This window comes from Cadophora gregata (assembly GCF_030347475.1).
Source record: "Cadophora gregata isolate MNR1 chromosome Unknown scaffold_2, whole genome shotgun sequence".
Lineage (NCBI taxonomy): Eukaryota > Fungi > Ascomycota > Leotiomycetes > Helotiales > Ploettnerulaceae > Cadophora > Cadophora gregata.
In genome coordinates this window covers 1,128,308-1,153,148 of record NW_026695925.1, presented here as the reverse complement: position 1 = coordinate 1,153,148, position 24,841 = coordinate 1,128,308, and the positions used below count along the sequence as shown (strand labels likewise).

Here is a 24,841-nt window from a genome sequence, read left to right as displayed (position 1 = left end):
ATATCATGGCCATGTTGCTCCATATCTCTCTGTTTCATCGTGTAATTTGTAGCCGGATGTAAGAACCTTTTTTCGGTGCGATTTGCTCATTGACGTCCAATCTCATCGACGACTCTTTCAACTGAGACACTTTTCCTTCACTCTCGCGATCATAAGTCGCAAGCCGAACCCCGGTGGTGTATATTTTTCTCATGGCCTGTACTTTCTGGACCTGTGACCTCGCCAGGACGGACTCCTAATTATCAGGAGCCTGGAAGTCGTAGCCCCAGAAATATTCAACATCTATGTTGTAAGATACAGAGAAAACTGCCACATACGACCATAGATTGGAGAGAACTTGGCATCCCGTCCGCTCTGCCGTAAATAAGCTCCAAATCGGTGGATTAGTAGTTGGGTGGGTGACCACCAGCGAATACCCACTGTTGTATGTTTTTTTGGATCTTTATTTTCCTCTTCGCTTATTCTTGCCGTTGAAAGTTGAGCGAATGGAGAGACAAAGCATGTGTGCCGCAATGGTTAGAATGGATGCTCTAGACGACTTTAAGATATCGAAAACGATGATTGAGAATGATGCTAAAGCAGTTCGGATGTAGCCTGTATTGATTTGGCGGCAGGGTCGAGATTACAGCTCATCATGTTTCTTTTCAGCCTCCTTTGCAGCTTGCTTCTCAGCCTCCACTGGCTCTTCCCACATCCTCTTCTTAGGATTCCTCGGCTCAGCTTCTTCAGCTGCCAGTTCTCCTTCCTCAGATCCCTCACCAGGCTTCTCATCCGTATCGTCCTGATTTCGACTCTCATCAATAATCCTCCCAACTTGTTCAGACATACTGTCCCCAGAACTTCCAGGTACACTCTCCTGGCCTTGTCTCAGCGGTGCTCCCCTCCCACCACCACCAACCTGAACATGTTGCGCTCCAGGCGGTCCGCCAGTTGGTCTGGGACCTCTCGTTCCACTGCTATGCACGACCGTTGCATGGCTCACTATAGAGCTCATAATGGGACTAACACTTACACTAATACTCGTCGGATCCCCATCCAGCAACCCCATGATCGTGAATACACCCATCCATCCTTTGATAAACATCTTCATAGGAAACCACACCAGCCACCATGTAGGTCCATAAAGCAGCCTCCTCCAAACCAGCCATACGATCGTCATAAGTAGGATATAAAATGCCGTCTCGAGGTACCATGTATCGCTCTTCTGACTGCGCAGTAGCGTTCCCAGCAAGTTCTTCGAGCTCGAGAGTAAAGTATCTAGTGTAGAATATGTCTCGGAAAGTTGGGCCAATGCAGCGGTTGATTCCTGTAACGTCTCATGAGCAAACTTTGAGCGTGCGAGTTCAGAAGCCATCATGTCATGTGTCCGTCTAAGAGCTATCGTCACATCACTGCTAGCGTTCACGGTCTTCTCGTCTTTCGAAAGCTCTACATTTTCTCGGGGTCGACGATGTTGTCCAGGTACAGGAGACGAGGTATCGCTCCGTGGTTCGAGGTATGATTGAAGCAGAAGGTCTCGTTCGGCGCGCTGTGCAGCTTCCAGACTGCGCTTTGCTGATATTTGAGCTTTGCGGAAGGAAGTCTGACATCTGATTTACTAATCAGCCCTATTTATAACTATAGGTACGGCAGAAGCGAAATATACATACAATTTAAGCTCCCTCATTCCCCTCATAACCGCTCCCTTAAGCTCCACCTTCTGCTGCTCCATCTCACTTCCTCTCTTGCCTTCATCCAGCTCCTCAACCTCCTCATTCAAAAGTTCGAAATCCTCATCTTCCTCTCGTATCAGCTGGTGTATCTCCGCCGCAAGTTCCTGGATAACATTGTCATCGTCATCGCCTCCGAGAGGTACGGATCCAGGCTGGAAATTGATCGTCGCAAGCCGATTGATGAGCTCCTTTAATTGTGTATTTGACTCCTGCAGAGCTTTCAAACGCTCGGATATTAGTTCGAAGGACATTTTGCTGTTTCGGGAGTTGTAAGCCCTGTGTTGCAGAAAGTTGTGCTCTCTGGGGAAAGCTGGCAAGAAGTTGGTCTTGAAAGTTGGAGCGGCTCGGGATTTGCCGAGCTCGTTCGGAACTTTTTGACAGTCGCGACAACGGCATCAATACTTCACCCAGTTTCATTCAGAAGACTTGTTGCAGTTGCTTGCGTATGTATCCTAATCTCGAAACAAATTCAAGTATGTGAAATGCTAATCGTCTACTACTGTAGGCTGCACGAATACTCTTCAGTCCACTACCAAAATGATTACCAGATTTCTCACCGATGTGTCGACTGCCTTCAACCCATTCTCTCCAAAAGCAAAGACCGCCCGACTTTTCCTCTCTTTCCTCCCGCCGAACGCGCGGCAGTCTATGAAGATTGATACAAAGTTATTCCCACGGACGTCGAGGGACAAGAGCTTCGTGGCGGTGAAATTCAGTAAGGAACCTCGTCCCGTACATTACAGCAGTGTTTCTGACTTTCATCGCAGAAGATGGAAAAGAGATGAAGCTGGACGCCGAGAAGCTGGGAATCAAGGGTGTTGTGGAGGAGGTGGATAGACATTCAAGGATATTGGCAAGGCAGGAGGAGTTGAATGGGAACTGAAGGATGCTGGTTATGAGGTGTATATCATTGCATGGGTGGCGTTAGGAGATTGTACACATATTACTCTTCGTATGAAGACAGGACATAGTAGCTTGGTGGCGTATCACCGTTTTCAATCCCCAATGGGACGGCAAACAGAATGAAGTACGAGCACGATCAACTATATAGGGCCGAACCTCAGTTCAAGTGCAATCGAGATTCATTTCTCAAGGTATTCTTTGTGTTACCCACCGAAAAACATCGTCTAAAGGCCATTTAATAACTTTTTGTACTATTCCACCAATCATGAAAATGCTGTTATGATCTTGGTCCAGTCCAAAAATCCGCATTTAAGCAGCGGCTCCAGAGATGAAGAACCACTTGTCAATACTTGGGTCGATTGGTGCTGCAGTAAGGTTCTCATTTTGAGGAATAGGAGGAAGCTGATCAGGAGTGACACGGCTTGGAGATTGCTTGACAGTGAGGTTGGTTCTTCAGGATGTTAGTCGATTACTTTTTGGGTGAAAATGCAGCTACTTACGTGGAGATTTCACCAGGAGTGGTCTTTCCAGTGATGAGCTTCTCCCAAGCCTCAGCACACTCACGAACGACGTCGGTAGCGTACCTATACCAATCAGTCTTGAAATCGTATGGACTCATGGCTTTAACTTACTTCTTGTTCTTGCACTCACCAGTGAAAGCGAATTGATTCTCTGGCTTTCCATCTGGGATTTTGTAGATTCTGAACCACTCATTGGTGGCTCTCAACAGACCTGGCAAGTGTCTCTCGACATCCTCAACGTCATTGAGCTTAGGAGCCAGTGGGTCGTTGACATCAATGACAATGACTTTCCAGTCGGTCTCCTCCTCGTCAAGAAGAGCCATGACACCGAGAACCTTGACTTGCTTGACCTGACCAGGGTATCCGACCAGCTCACCAATTTCGCAGACATCCAATGGGTCGTTGTCACCCTTGGCCTTGGTCTCGGGGTGGATGACGTTGGGATCCTCCCATGTCTAAAGCGTAATTAGAAAGATCATTGAGCAGGCGGCAGATGCACATACTTGAGGGAAAGCACCATAGTTCCATAGGTAACCCTTGTGGGGGAAGCAGTTGCGGACGAAGCGAAGCTTGCCTTTCTTGATATCTTGCTTAATAGGATTAAGCAAGTCTGCCTTGCTAATCTGAGCAAGAGAAATACACGTTAGCAGATATTGTGAAGCTGCGGGAGCGGATCGTGGTGGATGGAGGGGTCAAATTGCGGTGTTGACAAGGGCGACTGCGGGGTAAATAACAGCAGAAAACAACATCCAGAAACAGGTCACTAGACAATGAACGCACCTCCATCTTTGCATTGGTCCATCTTGGGATCTCAACTATCATGTTCAAGATCGTCTGATGCTCATTGGCGTAGAGAGGGATATCGTGGAAAGGGGAGACTGGAACGCCGTCCTTCTCGATGTAGATGCGGTGCTCCAAGGTGTTTGGGGCAGCGACCTTGCGGGTGGTGTATTGAGAGGCCATGTTTGCGTTTGGTGGCGGAGCAGAGTTGTTGTTGTTTGGAGGGGAAGAAGGAGAGGAAGAGGAAGAGGAAGAGGAAGAGGAAGATGAGCTCGAAAGATGTCGAGCTATCTGTTGAGTGCGGGACGACGAGGAGCAAATTTTGGTGGATTGCGCCAGTGTGGGCATGAAGGTCGCGGGCGAAAGTGCCCGCGCCTGCAGAATCGGGAACAGGCTTTGAGAGGCTGAGGGGAGAGGGAGAAGGCCAGGGCGAGTGAGTGGGAGTGGGAGTGGGAGTGCTGAGTTGGCGCAGTGAATAATGCTGGGCCTGGGCGAACTCGCAACTGCACGTCTTGATGCCCGACCTAAATGCGCTGGAGCGAACATACAGTCAGTCCCCTGGAAGACAGATGACCTCAATAAATACAGCAGCAATTGGAGCCGTCTCTACCTCTAAGGCTGGCTCTTCTCTCCGGCTGTCAGATTGGCTGCGGGTGGGCTGGTAATGTTGTCCTGACTCCTGACTCCTGATGCCGAGCTTCTCGGGCTTCTCTGCCCTCTCCTCTCTCCTGTCTCCTCTCCGCTCCTCTCCTGAGGCAACACCAGCGCCGCTCAGCCGAGGCGAGACGACCGTGCAGGTGGTGGATCTTTACAGTATGCCCTGCGGGCGGGAGTGCCCAGGTGAGCATTGACACTTTCTTGCATGTAGAAATTGTCCCATGAAGCTATCGCTGGCTTTCAACAAGTATTCCTTCAGTCCATGAATCCTTCACTCTTATTTCATCATGATTGTTTCCATAAAGCGTATCTTCGGTAATGATTGCGGAACAGGAACAGCTCTGAAGACTGGAGGCACCATCACAATTTTCTGCAAACATACTTGTCCTGGATAGGCGAATTATGATAGAGTCTGAAATGTCCATCAAGGGAACATGGCTTTTATCTGACGCGAATCTCGGCTAAAGTAAAGCAACAAACAAATATTATAGTTTCGCTGTAATGATATTCCAGTCTTTGGGACAGTCATTGAAGGTAAATCAACGTTGTCCGAAATCGCATCTCGCCGATAAGCTCGCACGTGCGATAACGACCAGCCCAATTTAGAATTCGAGAACTCCGTCTTTCACCATCTTTCACCAACCTTCAAAATATTTCTTATATTCCAGACAGTCATTTCAGCACATTCGCATTACGGGAAAAACAATATTCAGCTTCCCTTCTTATTCTGAGCCTCTGCTTAGAGAGCTCATACACCGTCTACACCCAGAACTGCAATGGTATGCAACGATTCGCATCAGCAGTCATGACATCCGTCACAAAACGAGTCCCCATTCCTCCCAAGGGAGTCGACTACAGAGGCAAGCTTGTCCTCGCGCCCATGGTCAGAAGCGGTGAACTGCCTTCTCGTCTGCTAGCATTGCACTATGGAGCAGATCTTGTCTGGGGTATGTTGTACAGTTGCATCCCCAATTGCCCACCAGTAACACAATTTCCAGGACCGACACTGACAAGCTCTCTCCTGCAGGCCCAGAAACAGTCGATCGATCCATGATAGGCACAACTCGTAAAGTAAACGAATCCCTCTCCACGATAGACTTCACGCGCCTTCCTTCGCACGGCAATAAAGACCCCCGTAAAGACCAAAGAGAAAGCCTCATATTCCGCATCCACCCTTCGCGCGAAGGCAAACGCCTAATCTTCCAGATCGGCACCGCAGATCCCGAGAGAGCGGTTGCAGCTGCGAGAATAGTAGCCGGAGACGTAGCAGGAATAGACGTCAATGCAGGATGTCCAAAGCCATTCAGTACCAGCGGTGGCATGGGCGCTGCCCTTTTACAGACACCTGATAAACTCTGCTCGATCCTAGAGGCATTGGTCAAGGAAATCGTGCCGGAATTCGAGATCGGAATTAGTGTTAAGATCAGGTTGTTGGAAACGCCTGAGCGGACAGAGACGCTGGTGCGGAAGCTGTGCGCAACTGGTATCACGGGCTTGACTGTCCACTGCCGTACGACTCCAATGCGGCCTAGAGAGCGGGCTATCAGGGAGCAGTTGAAGATGATTGCAGATATCTGCAGAGAGAATGGTGTTGCGTGTCTTATGAATGGGGATGTGGAGACTCGCGCGCAGGCAGAGCAACTCATCACTGAATTCGGTGTCGATGGCGCTATGATTGCTACGGCTGCTGAGACGAACTCCAGCGTATTCAGAAGCGAAGCTGAGGGAGGAATTGCTGCTTGGAAAGAAGTTGTGGAGCAATATATCAAAACAGCACTCGAAGTGGAGAATCGATGGGGAAACACGAAATATCTGCTCAACCATCTTATTCCTGGGAAGCAGGCTGTGTACAGAGAAGTCACGGCTAGCAAGAGCTATTCACAAGTTTGCAAGATCTTGGGACTAGAACAACTGGAGACAATAGCCAAGGAGGTTGATGAGAAAATCGGCATCACACCTGAGACAGAGGCTCAGGGCCGACGAGGAAGAAAAAATAAGAGTGCTATGGCGGCTGGTGGTAATCAGGGCAAGATTCGAGCCACTGAGGAGTCTGGGAAGAAGAATTTGTCCGAGAGAGGAGTTGAGAATCAACCTTCGGTGGCTTTAAGCGCATAAGTCGACTTTGAGTAAGGAGTGGAACACTGGCTGGATTTGTTTTTGGCATGATACAGCAGGAGTATACAGGAGCATTTGAAGGCGTTGCGGGTCATTTATCCAGGTAAAATATGGCGTCTGAAGATGCCACATAGACGCATATTCGCTCAGAATCATCACTCACTTCTCTCATGGAGGCTGGCGACACGATGCTCTCGCCCTACAGTGCATGCACACAAACTATGCAGAAGAAATTTCCATGGCTATGCTCAACGGTCTGCTGTCCTTCTTTCATTAACAGTCCTTTTAACCACAACAAACAGTAACCTCCTCCTTAGGTCCACTAGCAGAACGTCAATTGAGTGCTCGGTTTGTTGACAAAGTAAAAACTTACCCGAGGTCAACCGTCTCCCAGCTGAATACAAACGCCCCAAGCCACGCTCCAATGATAATGCAAATGATGATGTATCCATTGTAATACATAGCAAGCAGCATGATAAAGTATGCAACCGTGAATGAAACCATGTGCAGCGTGGCGCGGATCATCTGCTGGAAGATATTCGGTCTGAACGGTGGCATGCTCCTGCTCGATTGAGGAGCGCATGCTACGGTGGCGACCTTGCCGGCAACAGCTGAAGAGCCTGTCTCGGAATTGGTGCTGATGATAGAAGTTTGTTGGCGGAGGATGAAGCGGTCGTACTCTTTCCCTAGGCGGCGCAAGAACTCAAAGGACATGACGAGGAGGATGACACCGACACAGCAGCCGGCAAACATGCCTTCCGAGGTGATGTGCCATGATCTGGCGATGAAGCCTGTGGTTATTAGCTATGATAGGTATGGCAGGAAATTTTTCTTAAGAAGTACAGGAGTCGACGGTGTTCCAGTTCCACAACATCTAAAAACTTGGTCAGCTTCTCGACATGTGAGAATGAAGGCGAGCTCCTACAGAGATCTTGCAAGAACCACCCATATCCATAGCCATGGCGGCAGTTGTACTCGCAGAAGCCGCGGCACCAGTAGCAGTCGAAGACATATCCATAGCCATGGTGGTAGAGGCAGCCATGCTCATTGTTGTACTTGACATCTCTATTTCGACGGATGTTTCAAAAACAATTGAATATGGAAGATCATAGACCGGCAGCGTGGCAGGAAACAGAATGATTCTTCGGCAAACAGCGGGGAAGCTGTTGATTTTGTACTCTGGGCACCTGTGGCCGTCGGCGAGGTTGTGGCGTAGGAAGAGCCCGTTTGAGTGTTTTTAAGAAACAGGTAAAGCGGGCAGGATGGGCTACAATCCACTCAGGTAGACCGATTCTTAGCACCTGTCAATCTTACAATTAGTAACCGCACAGTCAGTGCGGTGACACTTCCACATTTTGACGCATTCCGTGCTGCAATCCTCACGATGTTGCGACAGATTGAGCAAGTTTGTTGCCCGCCAAAGGCCTTGGCTAGCATCCCGCCTCACGAGAGAGCCTCTCAACGACCCCAATCGTTCTCCAATACAAATTCAAAACGACGGAGTGATTGGACCATTGTTTCTCGTGCGGGCCATTTATTGCTCCGTTGTGTCCTCCTTTGGTCTTGTCGGACATATTAAACGAGTAGCAAACGTTGAAAGCTTTGCGAAAGTTGGGGGCGGTCCGGCCAAGGCTGAATTTATACTCTTCAAATGAAAATGTGTTCGATGACAGGTCATATCTTTCTGGGCAACAATAAATGCTCACGATTTCAACAAGATCCAAATCGTGAAAGGCACAGATGGCGTATGATAAAGCTGACGAAGAGATGAGCAAGCAGCATTGAGGTTCTGACACACGAACATACTCCTTTTCTGGAAATAGTAATAACAATCTGTTCATCTAAGAAAAGATGTGTTGTACTCTGAAGCAGTCGTCATGCATCCTTCTGAGCAGGAAACTTGCAGAACAACTGAAGGGCAGTACGTTGTGGCCAGCGGACTGGAGGACAGAAGCAGACGAAGAGCGGAATTGAACGGCATTGCCGCAAAGCTGTTTCGATGTTGAAGAACAAGAAAGCACAAAGCACAAATGAAAAGCTGTATCAAAACCATTCAACCATCCCGAGCAACACTATGCTGGAATAAACGTGACTCTGAGCATCCAGCAAGAGAAAAGAAAACCACTGGACGTGTCCCAGACAAGAGAGTCCGATGTTCCAGATCTCATACCTGCTCTAGCCCCTCTCAGCGTGTGTAATGATGAAGATGATCAAGAATCCTGGTTCGAACACAGAAATCTGTTCAACGTTGTTTCCGCAATTCAGGACTTTGACATGCCAGAACCCATGGCCCAGAATCTGGATAGAGGAGTAAAATGCTGTCCAAATGATTTGAGGGTGAGTTTTTTGGTGGCCAGAATCCTTCACATGTCAGGGCCAGGAAGGAACGAAGCTCGAAAAAAGCTGTAGAAAGACATTTAGAAAAATTATCTCGAGAACGATCAGCGGTGTCGTTGGATCTGAAGAATTCAAAGAGCCTCGACAATCCTAGTGAAGCAGGCTAAATTGCTTGGGCGGTCCAGCACCCTTCGCGTAAAGTGGAACCATGACCAAAACGCGTCCACCCGCGTTCACTATCAAAAATATACCGAGCTTCAATCAACCCTCCTCGAATTCCATTCGTCCACCTTTCAACACCCAGATCGTCACGCTCGATACGAACAATAGTTATGGCAGGATTCTTCGATATCAAAGCTCGCAAGGAGGCTGCTGCGACAAACGGCGCGTCTACAAAAGCTCCAGCTGCGAAAGAAAATACAAGATTACAACCATGGGTTGAGAAATAGTATGTTCAATGTCCTAATCAAACCTCAATCCGATTCTAAAAGAAGCACAGCCGCCCAAAGAACCTCAACGATGTAACGGCCCAAGACCACACCATCACCGTCCTACAACGGACGCTGCAATCCTCCAACGTACATTTGCCCTACCTCTCTCGACCGCCACCAGGCAAGCTAACCAACCCACCCAGCTTCCACACATGTTGTTCTACGGCCCCCCAGGCACAGGAAAGACCTCCACTGTCCTCGCTCTCGCCAAAGAACTTTACGGCCCCGAAATGATCAAATCCCGCGTCCTCGAACTCAACGCCTCCGACGAGCGTGGTATATCCATCGTCCGGGAGAAAGTCAAAGACTTCGCACGCATGCAGCTCTCGAATCCATCCGCCGCCTACCGCGCACAGTATCCCTGCCCGCCATACAAGATCATCATCCTGGATGAGGCGGACAGCATGACGCAGGATGCGCAAAGTGCGTTGCGCAGGACGATGGAGACGTATTCGAAGATTACGCGGTTTTGCTTGATCTGCAATTACGTCACGAGGATTATTGATCCGTTGGCTAGTAGGTGTAGTAAGTTCCGGTTTAAAAGTCTGGATGTCGGGAATGCGAAGAGGAGGGTGGAGGAAATTGCTGAGAAGGAGGGGGTTGCACTTGAGGACGGTGCGGTGGATACGTTGATTAGGTGTAGTGAGGGGGATCTGAGAAAAGCCATTACGTTCTTACAGAGTGCTGCGAGGTTGGTCGGTGCGGTGGGAGCCAAGGACGAGGATGATGAAGTCGAGCAAGAGGACGATCCCATGGATGTGGACAAGGAGAAGAAGAAGGTTACCGTGAAGAGTGTGGAAGATATTGCAGGTGTGATTCCTGATGCGACAATTAACAAGTTGGTCAAAGCTATGCAGCCGCGATCAAAGGGAGCTGTATATGAAGCTGTTTCGAAAGTAGTTACGGATATGGTAGCTGACGGTTGGAGTGCTACTCAAGTCGTCACTCAGGTACATTTCATCCCCATCTCCCGATTTCTAGCTCAGCATCTCACTAACGACATACAAGCTCTTCCAAACAATCATCTACACGGAAGAGATTCCAGATATACAGAAAAACAAAATTACGCTCATCTTCTCGGAAACTGATAAGCGCCTTGTTGATGGCTCAGATGAACACCTCACGATTCTCGATTTGGCATTACGCATATCCAATGTACTTTCTGGCCCTTGAGAAGGCAATGATATAATGTATTCGCATGGCACTGGTTGGTCTGACAGGCGTTTATGGGTGGGAAAGGTGGCCAATGATTGGGATATGATGCGCGATATGAACAAAGGTCTGTCGTTATAGTCCAGTATGATTTGTGAAAAAGATGAATACCATGCATGGTAGGAACCTGGAATCTTCCATTGGTTTGGTTTGAGTTCGAGATTCATGAGATAATCTCGTTACCAGACTTGGTCCCTTTCTCTACCATGGCGCTGGAATATTCGCTTCACCAAAATCTAGTAATCTTGATTACAAGGGCTTAATAGCGAGCGTTCTATCATTATGGCATGCAACATGGCCATTGGTGTCATCCCAAACCCGCACTTCGTTATCATACTCATTCCACAGTTTCCACCCCTTTCTGTTTCTATCACGTTCATCTGGTCAACTGAAGTCGTCCATTTACAATGCCATTACCACACCCACGAACCCCACCACCCCAGCAACAGCAACCTGTCCGACTCTCCCCAACCCCGTTTCCCTTGCCGCACCAGCAGTACTCGACCTTGTTGCCTGCGCACCCGCACCAGTTGCCGTAGCCGTCGCACTCTTCAAGGCGTTGCTAAACCCATTCGCAGTCAAGATGCTCGCTTCAGCTTGATAAACGCTGCTGAAGAACAGACGGATGGTCTCTGGAACGCCATTCAAGTAATCTGTTGCGAGTGTTTCCTGGTTCTCGAAGACGGATGAGACGGAGGCTTCGAATGCGGAGAGCGATGAGACAGCTGCACTGTCGGTTTCGAGAGCTTCGATGGCGGAGAGGAAGGCAGTGTTGGTGGAGAGGTCTTCGAAGTAGGAGATGAGGGCGTTGGCTGCGGCAGTGGATTGTCTGTTTCGTGAGGGGAGGTGGAGTTAGTGATTTGTTGACTTTTCATCTTTCATCGTGCCTAATCCAAAGTTTTGCTGGGGTGATTTGTGGGCATGTGACCGGGTTGAGACAGCACGTACTCTGGGGATTGCGGAGTGGCTCTTGTGAGGGCCAGGAGTCCGGTAAGGACGAAGACAGTGTTTAATTGCATAGCGAAGGACGTTTCTCTCTCGCATACACGCAGAGTTGGAATGGCTGAGGCTCTGACGTCCGAAAGACAGGAGAGAAAGGTGAGATGAACTGAAGATGGCACAGCACTTTCCCATTTGTCGAGGGGGCCCTTGGAAAGTTAAATACCAAACACCATCTTAATCTCGCCAAGCTTTAACCCTGCTCCACTTGTACTCCTGCTCCCCCTGTCATAATGGAAGTCCTTGGACACAGAAACCAATTCTCGATCATGCAAGGAAAGAAGGGGCAATCACCGTCAGAGGCGCTGGCTCTGTCCTTCTCAGCATCAAACACGGAAGGAGCAAAGCTCACAAGATGAAATCAACAAGGTTAGAGCTACGCGAGCCTATGAAAATATTAAGTGAGATTCTGGCAGCAGACTGGCTTTAGCGACTAACGATACGCCACTTGCGGAGCTCAAGTGCCTATTTCTGGGCGGCTGACGGTTGCACACCGGCATTGTTTGCTCCTGTCTGTGTTTTTCAAGCATTCTCTGACAGCAAACGTGAACAATTATTGAAAGTTCGGCAGATTGCCTGAAACCCTGTCCCACGGCAGGCGAGAAAACAAGCTTCGGTCCCTGAGAAGGTTCCGAGCATTATCCCAGGGCATCGATCGAGGCCCACCGCTGCTCTTGACGCCTGGAAAGATCCTGGGACATCGCCGATATCTAGAAGGAAATCAACCACCACTAATACGACCAATGGTCTAGGAAGTTGTTGAATCTATGCGGTCTTGATCACAGCTCGAGTAGCACACTAAGCAGCAGTACTATGGCAACTGCAAAAGGCTGCAGGAGAAAGACACCACACTTCCAGCGGTTGCCAAATCTGAGATGAAGTGGAACTGAAAATCGCGAAAAGCTACTTACGTTCGTAATTTGAAGACATGCCCGGGTAGCTTTTCTCCGTCTTCTTGCATCAATAAGGTAAAGCAAAAATGGTCTGTTTCGCACGGCACTGCATGCACTCCCATTCCTCTTAGTATTCATACCCAGGCCAGCGGTTTTCGAAGATGCCACTGCCATCGGCTCCTGGACGCCAAAGATTCCTCTCGTCCAGCGATTGGCCGCTTCATGTCATGTTCGCCAAGACATATAAAAATAACTTGTCTTTCTTCGTAGCAGTCAAAAGCCAATACTCACGGTTTTGGCAGCTATAATTGCTTGTTCGAAAATTTCCTTTCCTGGACACAAAGGACCTCGACGGTTGATCATGACTCGGCATGACAAATTCATACTTTCTTTCCAGCCCGTAGTAAGTCAGAGACCTTGGGCGGTAGGACAAGAGCACTTCTGTCATTCCGCTTATAGAAATCGACGATTACCATGGCTGTTTTCTCCGGCAAGTCTTCATGGACAAAGTGCCCAGCTTCAGGGAAGACTTGCAAGGCATATTTACCTGTTCAGGAGTCAAAACGCCATCTTTCATCCATATTTCGCAGACATACCTTGCATTTGACCGATTATTAGCTCCTTGTCTAAACGATCTGTGCCAGCAAGCAAAAGAAGCTTTCCTCCTCTGGCTTCCAAGAACTTTTTACTGAGTCCTACGAACCATCCTTGCCAAAATGGTTGAGTTGCAGCTAAATCTGTCTGCCACGTCCAGGATCTTGAGCTTCTCAGGGCTGGGTCGTGCTTGAGAAGCGCAGGCACGCTGGTCCGTGCGGAAATGGAGTTCCGAATCGTTCTGGATCGGATGTGCCATTCTATACCAGACTCTAGGGATGGAAATCCCGCTGGCCTGGTAGACAAATAGGTTTGCATACTTTGCAAAGCATCCATGGCGGAACCTTCCACAACGTCAAGTACTGCATATCCCAGTACTGAATTTCCCAACATTCCACTCTTTGCAACGTCTGTAACCACTGCACCGCCAAGAGAGTGGCCAACGAGGACCAGAGGTGGCATTTGCTCCCAGCCCATTTGAGCCTTTGTCTTTGTTATAACATGTATCAAATCTTGACTCAGCGTTTCCAGACTGAGATCTGTGATCTCTGGCGTGGGAGTGACAACTGTGCCGCCATGCCCGCGGGCGTCGAGGGACAAAATACCAGCAGATGGCAAACGCTTTCGAATCTCTGCGGTCATGACAGCAAACGAGAGTCCAGACGATCCAGCCCCATGATGTGTAACGAAAAGAGGTGCATTGCCAACGGGCGAGGTTAGGTAGGCGTGGTGTACTATTGTAGATGATTCAGTAGTGGAATGGAGGAAAAGCTCTCGTTCAAAATAGGTCGTCCAAGGAATTTGGTCCATTGTTCTCTTATTCGGAGAGCTGGAGTAAATTATTAGCTGGTTCTTGCAGGAGATTCCAGGGGCATACCAACCCTTGAGGTCGAGCAAATAGGTTCTGATTCTGCGAAGGGATAATGGTCCCAGTGGATGAGGCAGAGGAAGCTGATGAGGCGGAGGAGGAATCATCATCTGCGGGCAGCTCGGTACTGAAGTGATCGGTTTCTTCGTCTTCACCAGCTTCTTGAAATGCTACTGGAGGCATGGTAGCAGGATAGCTTGAGAGCTTTGCCTTTGCGAAGGATCGTTGGAGGTCACTCATGGTGGGCAAATGAAAGTGAGGGGCATGTCATCTGAAGTGGTCGATTGTGTCGTTCTTGTGGCCATGGAAGTTTCAAAAGGCACTCATTGCCAGGCTCATCGAAGCGCAAGGCCTGTATGTTATGATTCGTGGTGAGCGTGGAGTATTCGTGGCACGATTGAATGCAGCGCTTTGTAGTCAACTTCAAGCACTTTGTCCCATCTCGTTCGATTCCATTTCATGTCTTGGCTCGCTTATACTGTAATAAGCTGCTCGCTGCGATAAAGATAAGAGATACCAGGCCAGGGCCAGGGCCAGGGCCAGGGCCAGGGCCAGGGCCAGGGCCAGGGCAAGGGCCAGGTCAATCAAGGAGCAGGGATATCGAGGCGGGGAAGGCCCTTGCTGATCCGCACAGTCACTTCACTTCACTTCACCTCAGTACTCGCTTTTCCCCTTCCCTTCCTTATCCTCGCACATGTCAAAGACAATGCCAATGCCAATGCCAATGCCAATGGCAATGCCAAATCCCGCGACAATGGGAATTCTCCGTGGGTGTTGGGAGGGGAGGCGAGGGGAGGCGAGGGGAGGCGAGGCAGGCATAAATTTCCATCGAATGATGTCATGGGCGTAGCTTGTCTCAATTGCAGTAAAGTACTTGTACTCGTAACCTACGAGTACGGACCTTACCGACATGCACCAGCCCCCCCCCCCTCCTCCTCCCCCTCCCCCTCCCACCCTCGGCCACCTCCAAAAGCTTTCATTCACATTGGGAATGATTTCTACTTATCCCACGAGACAAGGAAGGCAAGCCACCTACTCGCCTCTACCGAGCTTTGGCACAAACACAGCCCAACATCTAGCTGTTTTAGAGCTAGAGGTGTCGAAGACAGCCACATCATTGGTTAATTGCTGCACTACCTCTAGTAGCTCCCCTAGCTCAGCTCTTCTTTACCTACACTCCATTGCCTTGCCCTGCCCTTGCCCTTCCCTCTGCCTTTGCACCCTGCTTTCCCAAGCTCCTACGACTACGAGTAGTCTGCTACTGCCTGCCCTCCGATCTTCGTGGATGCAGTCCTTGATTTTCTCTATTCTCTCTTTCCTCTCTCCTCCTTCACACGACGACACAAAGCCAGATATCTCCTTCAACATCTCCAGCGTTACCTGTTGAGAATTGGAATTACAGTCAACATGGCGCTCTGGGGCAACAAAAACGATGACGATCCTGACAGACCAGTCTCGCAGAATGGAGACTCTAGCAGTCATGTTGTGCAGCCCCGTGTCTCTGAGGCCGACGAGCGAACGCGCTTGCTTCCACCTCCATCCCAAGGATACCTCAGTCCTGATGACCCTGCTGTAAGTACTCCGCGTACTACACTTCAAGATATGCTACACCTGCATATGACTGAATATCATTTACTGATATTGCGCTTTTAGGTGTCACCTTACAATTTATGGAGCGTACGATTCCTGCGCTACTTCACTGTCTTCTTCGCAGTCATAACCTTCCTCTGGTGGGTTCTGTTGTTGGTATCCATCTTCGTCAGTCCACCAGGCATGCACTCTCGTGGATCTGGGTTCTTCGACTTCTCATACACGACATTGACACTTGGACTTCTGATTCTCAGCCTCCTGTTCTTCTCGTCTCCTTCAAAGGCTGCACAAGTCTCTTGCTTGATTGTTGCAGTAGTTTTGTTGCTCGACTCTATTTTGATTGTCTCTGTTCCAAGACTTCGAGTTGAGGAAGGCTGGGTTGGAATTGCAAGCGTCCTGTGGGCTCTCCTGATCGCTGTTTGGACCGTCACCACAGACCGTATAGTCGCATGGGGCAAACGAGAGGAGGAAGAACGTCTCACTGGTCGCGCGGAGTCTCGACGTACGCTGGGAGAATGGACCTCGGTCTTTGTATCTACAGTCTTCCTTGTTATTATGGCTGTGGTAGCGGTCCTTTTGACTGCAACGCTCATCCTCCGCGCTCGTGACGCTTCTCTAGCCGCTCCAGGGAATAGATACTATGTTGACGGAGACAAATACCAAATCCACGTCTTCTGCGAGGGTAGCACGAACAGTACCAATGCTTCTGGAAAGAAGGTTCCAACTGTTCTTTTCGAAGCTGGCGACGGACCATTTGAGAGTGGCATGATGGTTATTGCTGAGAATGCGCTCGCTAATGGGAGCATCTCCCGATACTGCTACTCCGATAGACCAGGATTCGGGTGGTCTGACAATGCACCATCTCCATTCTCTGCTGGCATGGCAGCTGATGTCCTATCTGAGGCTCTCGCTCGTGCTGGCGAAGACGGACCATGGGTTCTGGCCAGTGCAGGAGTTGGAAGTATATATAGTCGAATTTTCTCTTCCCGGCACGGCACCGCGATCAAAGGACTTCTGATGGTTGATCCTCTCCACGAAGATTTACTTTATCGCCTTGGTTCCCCTCACCGAGGTTTCCTTCTCTGGGCTTGGGGCATCATCTCCCCACTTGGGCTGGACCGCACCCCAGCAGCAATATTCAAAGGACGTTCTCGCGAAGACCGTGTCTACGGACGTTCAGCATATCAGAATGGAAAATACATCAAGGCAAAGCTTCAAGAAGCTCTTGTTGCCGACTCCTTGACCAAGAATGAAGTCAGCAGCGCCAGACATATCCAGCTTGAGAAAACCCCATTGGCTCTCGTCAGCTCTGGCATTGAGATGAAGAGGGATAGACAATGGGGCAAGAAGCAGGAGGATTTGAGCCACTTGACTAAGAAACTCATCAGCTGGGATATTGTTAGCAAAGCACCATCCGAGGTCTGGAAGACATATGATGGACGCCATGTCATCGAGAAGAGGCTGAAGGAGTTGGTAAACGCATAATTTGATCGATAAGGAAAGGAGATCGGGAAATTGGAACGAGATGGGACAGGATAGGACCGGATGTTACCAGGAAAGAAGCAGAGGAGTTGCAGCTCCGCGGGTACACTGCCGCATATGTATCTTTCCTGCATTTTCAAGCATGGTGCTGGGGAAATGTCATCTGTGTTTGTGTTGCGCTTTTCTGTTATGCAATTACGATAATTTGAACAAACAATCTTGCGTGTAGATAGTATAATAACAAGAAATTTCTTACTGGTATTAGCAAACCCAAAGTATCATATGAGAAGCGCTTCAAGTTGGAGTGACTTAGTAATTTACCTCGGTTGCAATAACATGGCTTGGTAGTGAGTGAAGTAGCAGTATCTTTCATCGAAACAGCAGCTTAGTATCTTACAGACATATAGCCAAGACCATGCCCGTGATCTTCAAATTGTGCGCCAAAACTCCACAGCTAATAGCAATCTGCTTCCCGTTCAAGGCTCTAATGTCTAGCCTGATTATATGACTTGCCCAGGGTGAAAGAACAGCATGTGCATAAGAAACATGGCGTCGTCCTCCTGCGAGTCGAACTGCGTGACCAGCAAGCTCCTTGCCAGAACCTTGGGCCATTTTTCTCGCTGCAGTTCTCCTGCTCGTTGGTTCCAGCCGTCGAACCACCTTCCAAAATATTAGTTTTTCAGTCTTAATATACTTTCATGCATTGGGGCAGGAGCTCTGTAGTTAAACATAAAATAACTGCGAGTGTATTATTTCCTAAGAAATGAGACTCACCAATGCCGACTACATCTCTGCTGACCTTCAGCATCAGACCTCAAGCATACGACCTCCGGCCATCTCTCCTCCTTGACTGGCTTGGGTCTCTTCTCCGCCGCCTGGCCATCTTCATCATCAAGCTCGTTGAGATCATCGAAACCTCCATTCAGCCCAAAAGCCAATCTCTCCATCGCAAGCCGCCCATATTGCTCCCCACTCTCAACATTAGCAGGATCGCAAGAAACGCCGAGCGTGTTCAGACCTGTGAACCTCTCCAACTCCCTCCCATCATTCTCGGCATGGAACAGCAACGCCTCCTCATTCATAATGAGGTGCTTAACTTTGGCCGCTTCATCCTCGCGCATCTTCTTGCCTATGCGGCCTGGATAAGCTCCTAGCGTACGCCAGCACACCATAAGCACATCTTTCTCAAAACAGAAATACACACGTGCAAATTCCGGAGACGGAGCGAAGCTCAGTTGGTAATTTTTCAGAGCCTCGTAGCGGGATTCTTGACACACGTGAAGTAGAGGTGGGATTGCCTGGGAAGACTTGAAGACGCGCTGCCGGGCGTGCCAGTAGATGTGTACGAGCCGGGTTGCAGTGCTGAGATAGTCCTCAAAAATCTTGACGCGGAGCTCGACGGGCAGTTTAGGGAAGAGTGTGAAGGCTGTGAGGGTCTTGGGCGGGGCTGCTGCTGTGGTACGACGACGGGGAGGCATGATAAGTTATATGGGTTTTATGAGACCCTTTAAAAGGATATGAATATGAAAATACTGGAGAATTGCTGTAGTATGATTCCGGGAAGGCTGAGATCGGCCAGACAGGCTGAAATGGCTCAGATGTATGAAAAAGGTCAGTGACCTGCCACAAATTCATCAGCCTAGAAGATGGCAATCGCTTGAGGTTTGTAGAGATTGGGCGATGATAAGTAAACAGTCGCTTTGGCAGTGGCCTGTAATCTCTCTTAGTGCGTGTCGGTAGAGGGGCCCCGCCCTTGGAGACGGAAGGCTGACATTCAGTGTTTGAAGTCGACCCAGCACATGTGACCCGGCTCCCGGTCCAAGGCTCGCTTGGCCACCCTCGATTTCAACACTTCGACGCCATCTCTGTAGCCTTACAGCTTACAGGAAGCATTTCTTGGAGCTTCGCAAACATCCAATCTTTCACTGAACAATGTGAAGCTCCTCCCGAATAGGCTCAAAACTCCCCGCCCTGCCAATGAGTCCACCTCCAAGCTATGAACAATGACTCTACACCAAACGACCTGCCCAGCTCTGCGCCAGCGACGTCAACAGAACCCGCCGCAGGCGCAAGTGAGAGTGTCACTGCCGGCGCTGTCGACGATACTGCTGTGAGAAGCCAAGATGTACAGCCAGAATCGCCCACGAAGAAGAGAGCTCTGGCGCAGACGAAGAAGAAGTTCGAGTTTATCAATAATCTTACCTTACACCTCGACATCCTGATCTATGCCGAGCTTTGTATATTATACTACATGGAGTGAGTCATCTACCCACAGTACTCTTGCATTGGAATATTTACTAATGGGTTTATGAAGCTGCTCACTCTTCCGTCTCCTCCTCCGGGCTGTCAATCAAATGATGTTCCTGTCTCCCAAACCGAAATTCATCCCAGCAGCTCCTCAACACCGCCCGTATATCGGAGCAATCTTCGGGCCTAACATCCTCTGTATCCTTCTACACGTGTTTACTGCTCGTTCGGAAGCAGGAGAAGCTATGCGAGGCTACCTCCATGGAGGGGTAATCATAGATCTCATTGGGCAGAAGGGGCCGACCTCCAAATTCCACTTGGTATTACTGGATCTGCTAGTATTGGGTCTGCAATGTTTTATGCTGGCTGTGCATGTGGAGAGGGAGAGACTATCGGCAGTGAATGACGCGCTTACATCGACTGTTCCTACGGCTGCTACGGATGTTCCAAGGGAAGCGGTTGTCTCAGCACAGAATCTTGATGCGGAAGAGAGGGGCGAGATGGGAGAAGGTATTGTTACAACTGAAGGAGATATGGAAATGCAACCTATGATACCACAAACCGACGAGCAATCATCGTCGAGAAACGAGGTTGACGAAGAAAGAAACGAAGAACGAGAACGGCTACTTGCTGAACCGCCTGCTCCACAAGAGGATGACGATGATACTACTTTGGACATTCTTTGGTCTGGGTCAACCATTGTGGCTGACTTCCATGTTATACACAATCTGAGAAGACAATGGGCTGATTACGGAAATGCCACCGAGAGCGCGATACAGACTGTAGGATTCTCGGCTGAGTTTGCAGCTGTTACAGCAAGTCATCGCATGAATGTAGCCAGTGCCCGTTTTCAACGAGACGTAGAGTCCCTTGGGAATTGAGATACCCAAATTTGTATAGTAGTCGTCCAATGCAAAAGTGCACACAACATTTCGACCGGGGTTTTGTTGGCTTTCGAAATTGTAGCATTATGTTATCTTCCTGCCTACATTCCCTACGCCAGCTCCTTTGATACTTACAATTATATCCCCAGTCTCATCCTCTTCAGCATCCCTCAAGCCCCAACTACTCGCACCAAACTTCTTCAAGTCCCTTCCCAGTCCTACAAAGTCTTCAGTTCCCACGACGTCCCTCCCCAGCCTGACTCTACCCACGTCTTCAGAACCCATAGCCATCAGCGTCAGTATTGTCGGCGCTCCGACTCTCGTGAAGCAGCCTCCTTGTGAAATAACCTCCAGCAACTGGTAGGCACATTGCTTACCCACGTCCTCTGGCGTAACACCTCCCTCGCTGGGCGCAGGAACATCCGCCGAATATATGACACCCTGTGCGCTCGTCTCCGCAATCAGGCTTAATCCAAATCCAATTCCCGTCCTCTTCTTTCCGCCAGGATTCGAGCGATCACCACTCGACACTAACGGCGCCTGGTCATACTGAGCAGCCACATGTATGTCACTGACCAGCGGATTTAGCACACCTCTTGCGGCATGAATCATTCTTGCGTTATTACTCGCAGAAACACCAGTGCAGTATGCGACTCCCCGTACCCTCTTTACACGCCCTGGACTTCGGTTCATATGCAGCGTCTTGGGTAATCTGATCTGGCTTCCAAATCGTAGCTCGACTATGCCTCCACCACCTTTGCCTCCTGCGCCTGTACATGATCGCTGTAGGACCCGGAGCTCGAGTTTGCTGGCCATGACGCCGAAGGTCTCGTATAGAGGCAGGATAGCGGTTCGTAGTGTATCGACGCTCACGTCGCCGGTCTCAGTGGCACTGGTTATGACACCCTCCCCTTCAAATCGTACGTTTATCGGTGCTTTCGAGAACGGTGCCAGCATGCAAAGAGGCAGAAGGAACCAGCTCACGCCGCGCCGGCAGGTATCTGGCAAGACGCACTTCACCACATCTGAGCCCCCAGTTGATATGCTGCCCGTTATCAATCCGGGATTGTATATGAGTTTTGTACCCGTGTACGAGATCTGCATTGTTGTGCCATTGGTGATGCTGTCTAGGAGCCGGAGAAAGGAAATCTCATGTGGCGCGAGACCTGGGTTGGTTGGTGAAGAAGACCGGATGTTGGAGATGGCTACAGGCCGGCCAGTCAATGTCGAGAGGACAAGGCGGTGAGTTAAGGATTTGTGAGATGTAAAGCGCAGGTATTCGGGGGCAGGGGCTGCCATTATTGTTGCTCAGCGAGATCTAACGGGCTGAGGAGTTTGGATAAATTTATCGGGAGGTTGGCAGAATTTTACTAGCCGTGGCTGCTTCAGCACACCGCCTCACGAAGTTCCAATGCTTCAAGAACAATGACATGAAAGTTGCAGTAAATGACCTGGACATTAATCTGAGGTGTGAAAATATCCGGACTTGCATCCATACATCGAGGCATAGCCTTAAATAGCACAAGTATTTTGCCCCGTCTCTTTGTGTTTGTTACACTCAATTCTGTTTCATTGGGCTGCCGGATTTCATCAATGTAGACCTTTTATTCCTAGCTGGATTGGAAGAACTGCCAATCTTATCAAGACAGCGAATATTCATGGGCAAGCAAACTCCATCACTCCTCCATCCGCCACCTCCATCCCATAGTTCTCCGTTCATCAGTGCAATTTTTTCCAAAAAAAAAAAAAAAAAAATCAGAATTTGTACAATGGCTGGCTGTCTCATGCCAAAGCAGTCCAGGCGAGGAGGTAGAAAGACTCCAGCATTGCATAGTAATGTTACATGCGGGAATCGCAAATCAAGGTCGCAATGAGATGCCCGAGAAACTGCTGTTGAGGTAAAATGCCGAAAAGTACTAGTAGAGACCAGTAAAAGCAGTGCAGGTGAAAAGGACCGCAAAAATTCATCAATCGGATTTCGTCGTCACGAAGCACCACGACATGTCGTAGATAATGAGACCATGATTGCTGCCATCGCGTGCTATCAGAGAATCGGTGCCTTATTTTAGGTAGTGAATTCAACAATAGTAGACTCTGGAGCAGTTTCCTAGTCCAAATATCAGCACGTTCTCCGGTACATCTGGAAAGGATAAAATATTATATTATGCTCACCTTTGGCTCCTCAGATGGCTCAACTCGGGGGATGTCGGCAACAGCCGAAGCGTCCTTGACCTCTGTAGTGGCCGTCTTCGCGGCTTCAGGGTTATCCTCGACCTTCTCCTCGGCCTTCTCCTCGAGCTTTTCCTCGGTAGATGATTCTTTGGTTCCATTGGTGATTTCAGTTGGAGAGGCTTTGGCGCTGTCAACTTCAGCCTTAGCTCCGCCATTCCCATTCGTGGTAGTTGACGCAGCAGGGATGGCTGGGGCATCAGTAGCAAGAAGCTTGTTCCATTTGTCAAGAAGTTCTTGGGATCGCTCTTTAAACTGGTACTCCTCTTCTCTCGGGATGAACGGCAGCTTCAAGATAGCCTTGAGAACTTTGTTGATCTTCGTGGCTCGGATGATGCTGACTTCGAGATCCGCATAGCCTTGGAGCTTTGCAATAAACTCCGACATCTGTCTCATCTCCATTTCCTTCGGCTCTTGGTCGCGAGTCAATAAACCCTTCTGAAGCTTGTGGCGCAAAAACAGAATCTCCTTCTACAAAATCTGTTAGCTTGCGGTTGCAGGCGGTCGAATTCACTACGCACCTCCTTCTTGGCACGCTTCTCCTCAGCGGTCATCTCAGGCTCCTTGGGAACCACAGCTTTGGGATTCTCGGCAGCTTTGGGAGTAGCCTTCGTCTTCTTTGACTTCGTTGTCTTTGGAGTGGCTTCCTTTGGGGTCTTAGGAGTCGAAGCACCGTTCAAATCCTTCTTGGTATTCAACTTGATAGTGGTGCGAGGTTTTTTGACAGAATCCGAGCCCTGTGGTGTCTCAATTTCGATCAGCATCTAATTTTATAGCGGTAGTGGAAGACAACTTACATCCTCAGCTTTACGCTTGTTTGTCTTCACTGGCTCGGTGACATCAGCTCCGTCGGATTCAGGTTCTCCAATTGCGTCAGCCATCTCAAGATCGGCGTCCTCATCTTCCACAACCGCCTTCGCAGCAGATTTTTTCTCCTTCTTGCCAGCAGCCTTCTTCGCTTGCTTCTCGGCCTTGATCACCTCCTTGGCACGCTTGTCTGCTTCGCGAGCTTCCATGAAAGCTTTGAGAATTTCTTTGAAGTACTCAAGATCATGTTGCTCGGCTGCAAGGGTACGAGCGGCGGCCAGATCCTTTCGCATCTTGGGTGGTACGGTGCCGACTTCTTCAGGATCAAGATCACACAAGTCGGTATTGGGAATCCAGCCGCTACGATTGACTATTAGCTGATGATTGCTTGGGCAAGCTGGACAAAGCTTGGGCTTGAAATCAACAATGGGGCAAGTTGAACTTACAATTCGTTGGTGTGCATATACATAACTGGAAATTGGCGATCCTTTACTTTGGCTCCTCCATCCTCATAGCCCTCTCGATATGTACCATCCGGTCTTGCAGCTCCATTTGGTCTCGATTTGAGGAGTGTCTCTGGGAGCATAGTCTCGTCACAAACTATTGCAGGCCACAATGGGAAACCCTTCAAACGGACATAGAAGTAGTCGCCTGGCTTAGCATCCGTGTGTGTCATCTTAGCAGTTGAAGCCTTCTTGTTCAACTTTTTGCCCTTGTGCTCTGGCACACCAGTTGACTTTCTCTTTCCGCCCTTCGCTTTTGCAGCAGAAACTGGAGTCTCAATAGCGATTTCTGACGAGTCGGCAGCAACAGGAGCCGCATCATCTGTCTTTGTGTCATCCTTCATTTCGACGTCGTGTGGGCTGGTGGCAGGCTTGTCTTGTGCAACGTCCTCAGCGTTTGTTTGTTGTTCGGTCGTTTTGGGCTCCTCTATGGTACCTGAACGCGAAGATGAGGATCAGTACGAAAGAACATCATTGGATGTGAAATTGGAGGAGCGCGCGAATGTTCTCACTCTCTGCTGGCGCGTCTTCAGTCGCGACTTCCTTTGGTGCGCTGATCTCAGCATCACCATTGGCCTCCTTCATGGCAGCATCCTCCTTCATTTCAGAGTCCGGAACAAATTCAGGTCGCGCAGGTGCTGCTTCTGCAGTCGTAGGAACGGTGGCAGCTACTGGAGCTGGTAGGCTTGCCTCGTCCGACATCTTGTCGCGAGATTAAACCGCGGGGGTAGATAGCTTGTTGACACAACGTTGATAGCTCTGACGCGTCGTAGTCAAGTGCAATGGATGCAAACAATGCCGATACTCTTAGTAGGCAGTATGCTGGGGATGCCTTGATGGCAATGTTGTGATGGGGTTCGAAAGAGGATGGGGAAGGATTCGAGCATGTTCCGCTCTGGAGAGATGATCGCGAAAGTTTAGCAGGCTTAGGTGGAGACAGATCACGTGGTGCTGGATGGCGTCCAAGTTCGGCCAACAGCCAGCCACCGAACAATACGAAGACCAAATGGCCCCTTG

The 24,841-nt window shown here is 49.4% G+C and overlaps 13 protein-coding genes across 14 annotated transcripts; 5 read left to right on the top strand and 8 right to left on the bottom strand.

Moving 5' to 3' along the window:
• Positions 1 to 622: 622 nt before the first annotated feature.
• Positions 623 to 1,963, bottom strand: ONS95_007683 (uncharacterized protein; the record flags this gene model as incomplete). Its single annotated transcript, XM_058501201.1, has 2 exons — positions 623 to 1,589; positions 1,650 to 1,963. The coding sequence occupies 2 exons, from the start codon at positions 1,961 to 1,963 to the stop codon at positions 623 to 625; spliced, it is 1,281 nt and encodes a 426-aa protein (XP_058362518.1).
• MRPL44 (39S ribosomal protein L44, mitochondrial) lies at positions 1,706 to 2,595 on the top strand (the record flags this gene model as incomplete). The annotated part of the gene is made up of 3 exons (XM_058501200.1): positions 1,706 to 2,155; positions 2,218 to 2,427; positions 2,480 to 2,595. Exons 2-3 carry the CDS (start codon positions 2,250 to 2,252, stop codon positions 2,593 to 2,595), a joined length of 294 nt encoding a protein of 97 aa, XP_058362517.1. The 5' UTR covers positions 1,706 to 2,155; positions 2,218 to 2,249.
• A 90-nt stretch (positions 2,596 to 2,685) lies between these two features.
• On the bottom strand, positions 2,686 to 4,399 carry IPP1 (Inorganic pyrophosphatase). The gene is made up of 6 exons (XM_058501199.1): positions 3,917 to 4,399; positions 3,640 to 3,759; positions 3,248 to 3,591; positions 3,116 to 3,199; positions 2,827 to 3,066; positions 2,686 to 2,755 (listed from the first exon to the last, which is right to left on the bottom strand). The coding sequence occupies exons 1-5, from the start codon at positions 4,262 to 4,264 to the stop codon at positions 2,925 to 2,927; spliced, it is 1,038 nt and encodes a 345-aa protein (XP_058362516.1). The 5' UTR covers positions 4,265 to 4,399; the 3' UTR covers positions 2,686 to 2,755; positions 2,827 to 2,924.
• A 955-nt stretch (positions 4,400 to 5,354) lies between these two features.
• On the top strand, positions 5,355 to 6,688 carry ONS95_007680 (uncharacterized protein; the record flags this gene model as incomplete). Its single annotated transcript, XM_058501198.1, has 2 exons — positions 5,355 to 5,520; positions 5,601 to 6,688. The coding sequence occupies 2 exons, from the start codon at positions 5,355 to 5,357 to the stop codon at positions 6,686 to 6,688; spliced, it is 1,254 nt and encodes a 417-aa protein (XP_058362515.1).
• Positions 6,689 to 6,973: 285 nt separating this feature from the next.
• On the bottom strand, positions 6,974 to 7,736 carry CTR3_2 (Copper Transporter integral membrane protein that functions in high affinity copper transport; the record flags this gene model as incomplete). Its single annotated transcript, XM_058501197.1, has 4 exons — positions 6,974 to 7,010; positions 7,062 to 7,479; positions 7,532 to 7,562; positions 7,614 to 7,736. The coding sequence occupies 4 exons, from the start codon at positions 7,734 to 7,736 to the stop codon at positions 6,974 to 6,976; spliced, it is 609 nt and encodes a 202-aa protein (XP_058362514.1).
• A 1,583-nt stretch (positions 7,737 to 9,319) lies between these two features.
• Positions 9,320 to 10,825, top strand: RFC2 (Subunit of heteropentameric Replication factor C (RF-C)). The gene is made up of 4 exons (XM_058501196.1): positions 9,320 to 9,473; positions 9,525 to 9,603; positions 9,660 to 10,466; positions 10,525 to 10,825. Exons 1-4 carry the CDS (start codon positions 9,358 to 9,360, stop codon positions 10,687 to 10,689), a joined length of 1,167 nt encoding a protein of 388 aa, XP_058362513.1. The 5' UTR covers positions 9,320 to 9,357; the 3' UTR covers positions 10,690 to 10,825.
• A 305-nt stretch (positions 10,826 to 11,130) lies between these two features.
• ONS95_007677 (uncharacterized protein) lies at positions 11,131 to 11,747 on the bottom strand (the record flags this gene model as incomplete). The annotated part of the gene is made up of 2 exons (XM_058501195.1): positions 11,131 to 11,557; positions 11,677 to 11,747. 2 exons carry the CDS (start codon positions 11,745 to 11,747, stop codon positions 11,131 to 11,133), a joined length of 498 nt encoding a protein of 165 aa, XP_058362512.1.
• Positions 11,748 to 12,136: 389 nt separating this feature from the next.
• PPE1 (Protein phosphatase methylesterase 1) lies at positions 12,137 to 14,925 on the bottom strand. 2 transcript variants are annotated; one of them, XM_058501194.1, is made up of 4 exons: positions 14,092 to 14,925; positions 13,217 to 14,043; positions 12,639 to 13,167; positions 12,137 to 12,437 (listed from the first exon to the last, which is right to left on the bottom strand). In XM_058501194.1, the coding sequence occupies exons 1-3, from the start codon at positions 14,190 to 14,192 to the stop codon at positions 13,001 to 13,003; spliced, it is 1,095 nt and encodes a 364-aa protein (XP_058362511.1). In that variant the 5' UTR covers positions 14,193 to 14,925; the 3' UTR covers positions 12,137 to 12,437; positions 12,639 to 13,000. The 2 variants fall into 2 exon arrangements, with proteins under 2 accessions (XP_058362511.1, XP_058362510.1); XM_058501193.1 differs by having other exon boundaries at positions 14,096 to 14,925.
• Positions 14,926 to 15,022: 97 nt separating this feature from the next.
• ONS95_007675 (uncharacterized protein) lies at positions 15,023 to 17,421 on the top strand. Its single transcript, XM_058501192.1, has 2 exons — positions 15,023 to 15,654; positions 15,736 to 17,421. The coding sequence occupies exons 1-2, from the start codon at positions 15,490 to 15,492 to the stop codon at positions 17,155 to 17,157; spliced, it is 1,587 nt and encodes a 528-aa protein (XP_058362509.1). The 5' UTR covers positions 15,023 to 15,489; the 3' UTR covers positions 17,158 to 17,421.
• Positions 17,410 to 18,877, bottom strand: ONS95_007674 (uncharacterized protein). Its single transcript, XM_058501191.1, has one exon. It carries the CDS (start codon positions 18,630 to 18,632, stop codon positions 17,925 to 17,927), a length of 708 nt encoding a protein of 235 aa, XP_058362508.1. The 5' UTR covers positions 18,633 to 18,877; the 3' UTR covers positions 17,410 to 17,924.
• Positions 18,878 to 18,992: 115 nt separating this feature from the next.
• On the top strand, positions 18,993 to 21,709 carry ONS95_007673 (uncharacterized protein). Its single transcript, XM_058501190.1, has 2 exons — positions 18,993 to 19,410; positions 19,469 to 21,709. The coding sequence occupies exons 1-2, from the start codon at positions 19,151 to 19,153 to the stop codon at positions 20,280 to 20,282; spliced, it is 1,074 nt and encodes a 357-aa protein (XP_058362506.1). The 5' UTR covers positions 18,993 to 19,150; the 3' UTR covers positions 20,283 to 21,709.
• Positions 20,370 to 21,584, bottom strand: ONS95_007672 (uncharacterized protein; the record flags this gene model as incomplete). Its single annotated transcript, XM_058501189.1, has 1 exon — positions 20,370 to 21,584. The coding sequence occupies one exon, from the start codon at positions 21,582 to 21,584 to the stop codon at positions 20,370 to 20,372; it is 1,215 nt and encodes a 404-aa protein (XP_058362507.1).
• A 641-nt stretch (positions 21,710 to 22,350) lies between the features above and the next one.
• Positions 22,351 to 24,526, bottom strand: ONS95_007671 (uncharacterized protein; the record flags this gene model as incomplete). The annotated part of the gene is made up of 6 exons (XM_058501188.1): positions 22,351 to 22,392; positions 22,458 to 22,985; positions 23,036 to 23,260; positions 23,312 to 23,681; positions 23,768 to 24,260; positions 24,337 to 24,526. The coding sequence occupies 6 exons, from the start codon at positions 24,524 to 24,526 to the stop codon at positions 22,351 to 22,353; spliced, it is 1,848 nt and encodes a 615-aa protein (XP_058362505.1).
• Positions 24,527 to 24,841: the final 315 nt, after the last annotated feature.

Bases quoted from the DNA above. Each gene is read 5' to 3' on its own strand.
- IPP1 (XM_058501199.1), bottom strand. From the start codon at position 4,264: ATGCCCACACTGGCGCAATCCACCAAAATTTGCTCCTCGTCGTCCCGC. The intron at 3,760-3,916 runs GTGCGTTCATTG...TCTCTTGCTCAG, and splicing joins GGACCAATGCAAAGATGGAG to ATTAGCAAGGCAGACTTGCT. The intron at 3,592-3,639 runs GTATGTGCATCT...ATTACGCTTTAG, and splicing joins ACTATGGTGCTTTCCCTCAA to ACATGGGAGGATCCCAACGT.
- RFC2 (XM_058501196.1), top strand. From the start codon at position 9,358: ATGGCAGGATTCTTCGATATCAAAGCTCGCAAGGAGGCTGCTGCGACA. The intron at 9,604-9,659 runs GTACATTTGCCC...CAACCCACCCAG, and splicing joins GGACGCTGCAATCCTCCAAC to CTTCCACACATGTTGTTCTA. The intron at 10,467-10,524 runs GTACATTTCATC...ACGACATACAAG, and splicing joins CTACTCAAGTCGTCACTCAG to CTCTTCCAAACAATCATCTA.
- PPE1 (XM_058501193.1), bottom strand. From the start codon at position 14,322: ATGAGTGACCTCCAACGATCCTTCGCAAAGGCAAAGCTCTCAAGCTAT. The intron at 14,044-14,095 runs GTTGGTATGCCC...AATTTACTCCAG, and splicing joins CTATTTGCTCGACCTCAAGG to CTCTCCGAATAAGAGAACAA. The intron at 13,168-13,216 runs GTATGTCTGCGA...ACTCCTGAACAG, and splicing joins AATAATCGGTCAAATGCAAG to GTAAATATGCCTTGCAAGTC.
- ONS95_007675 (XM_058501192.1), top strand. From the start codon at position 15,490: ATGGCGCTCTGGGGCAACAAAAACGATGACGATCCTGACAGACCAGTC. The intron at 15,655-15,735 runs GTAAGTACTCCG...TTGCGCTTTTAG, and splicing joins TCAGTCCTGATGACCCTGCT to GTGTCACCTTACAATTTATG.
- ONS95_007674 (XM_058501191.1), bottom strand. From the start codon at position 18,632: ATGCCTCCCCGTCGTCGTACCACAGCAGCAGCCCCGCCCAAGACCCTC.
- ONS95_007673 (XM_058501190.1), top strand. From the start codon at position 19,151: ATGAACAATGACTCTACACCAAACGACCTGCCCAGCTCTGCGCCAGCG. The intron at 19,411-19,468 runs GTGAGTCATCTA...GGGTTTATGAAG, and splicing joins TGTATATTATACTACATGGA to CTGCTCACTCTTCCGTCTCC.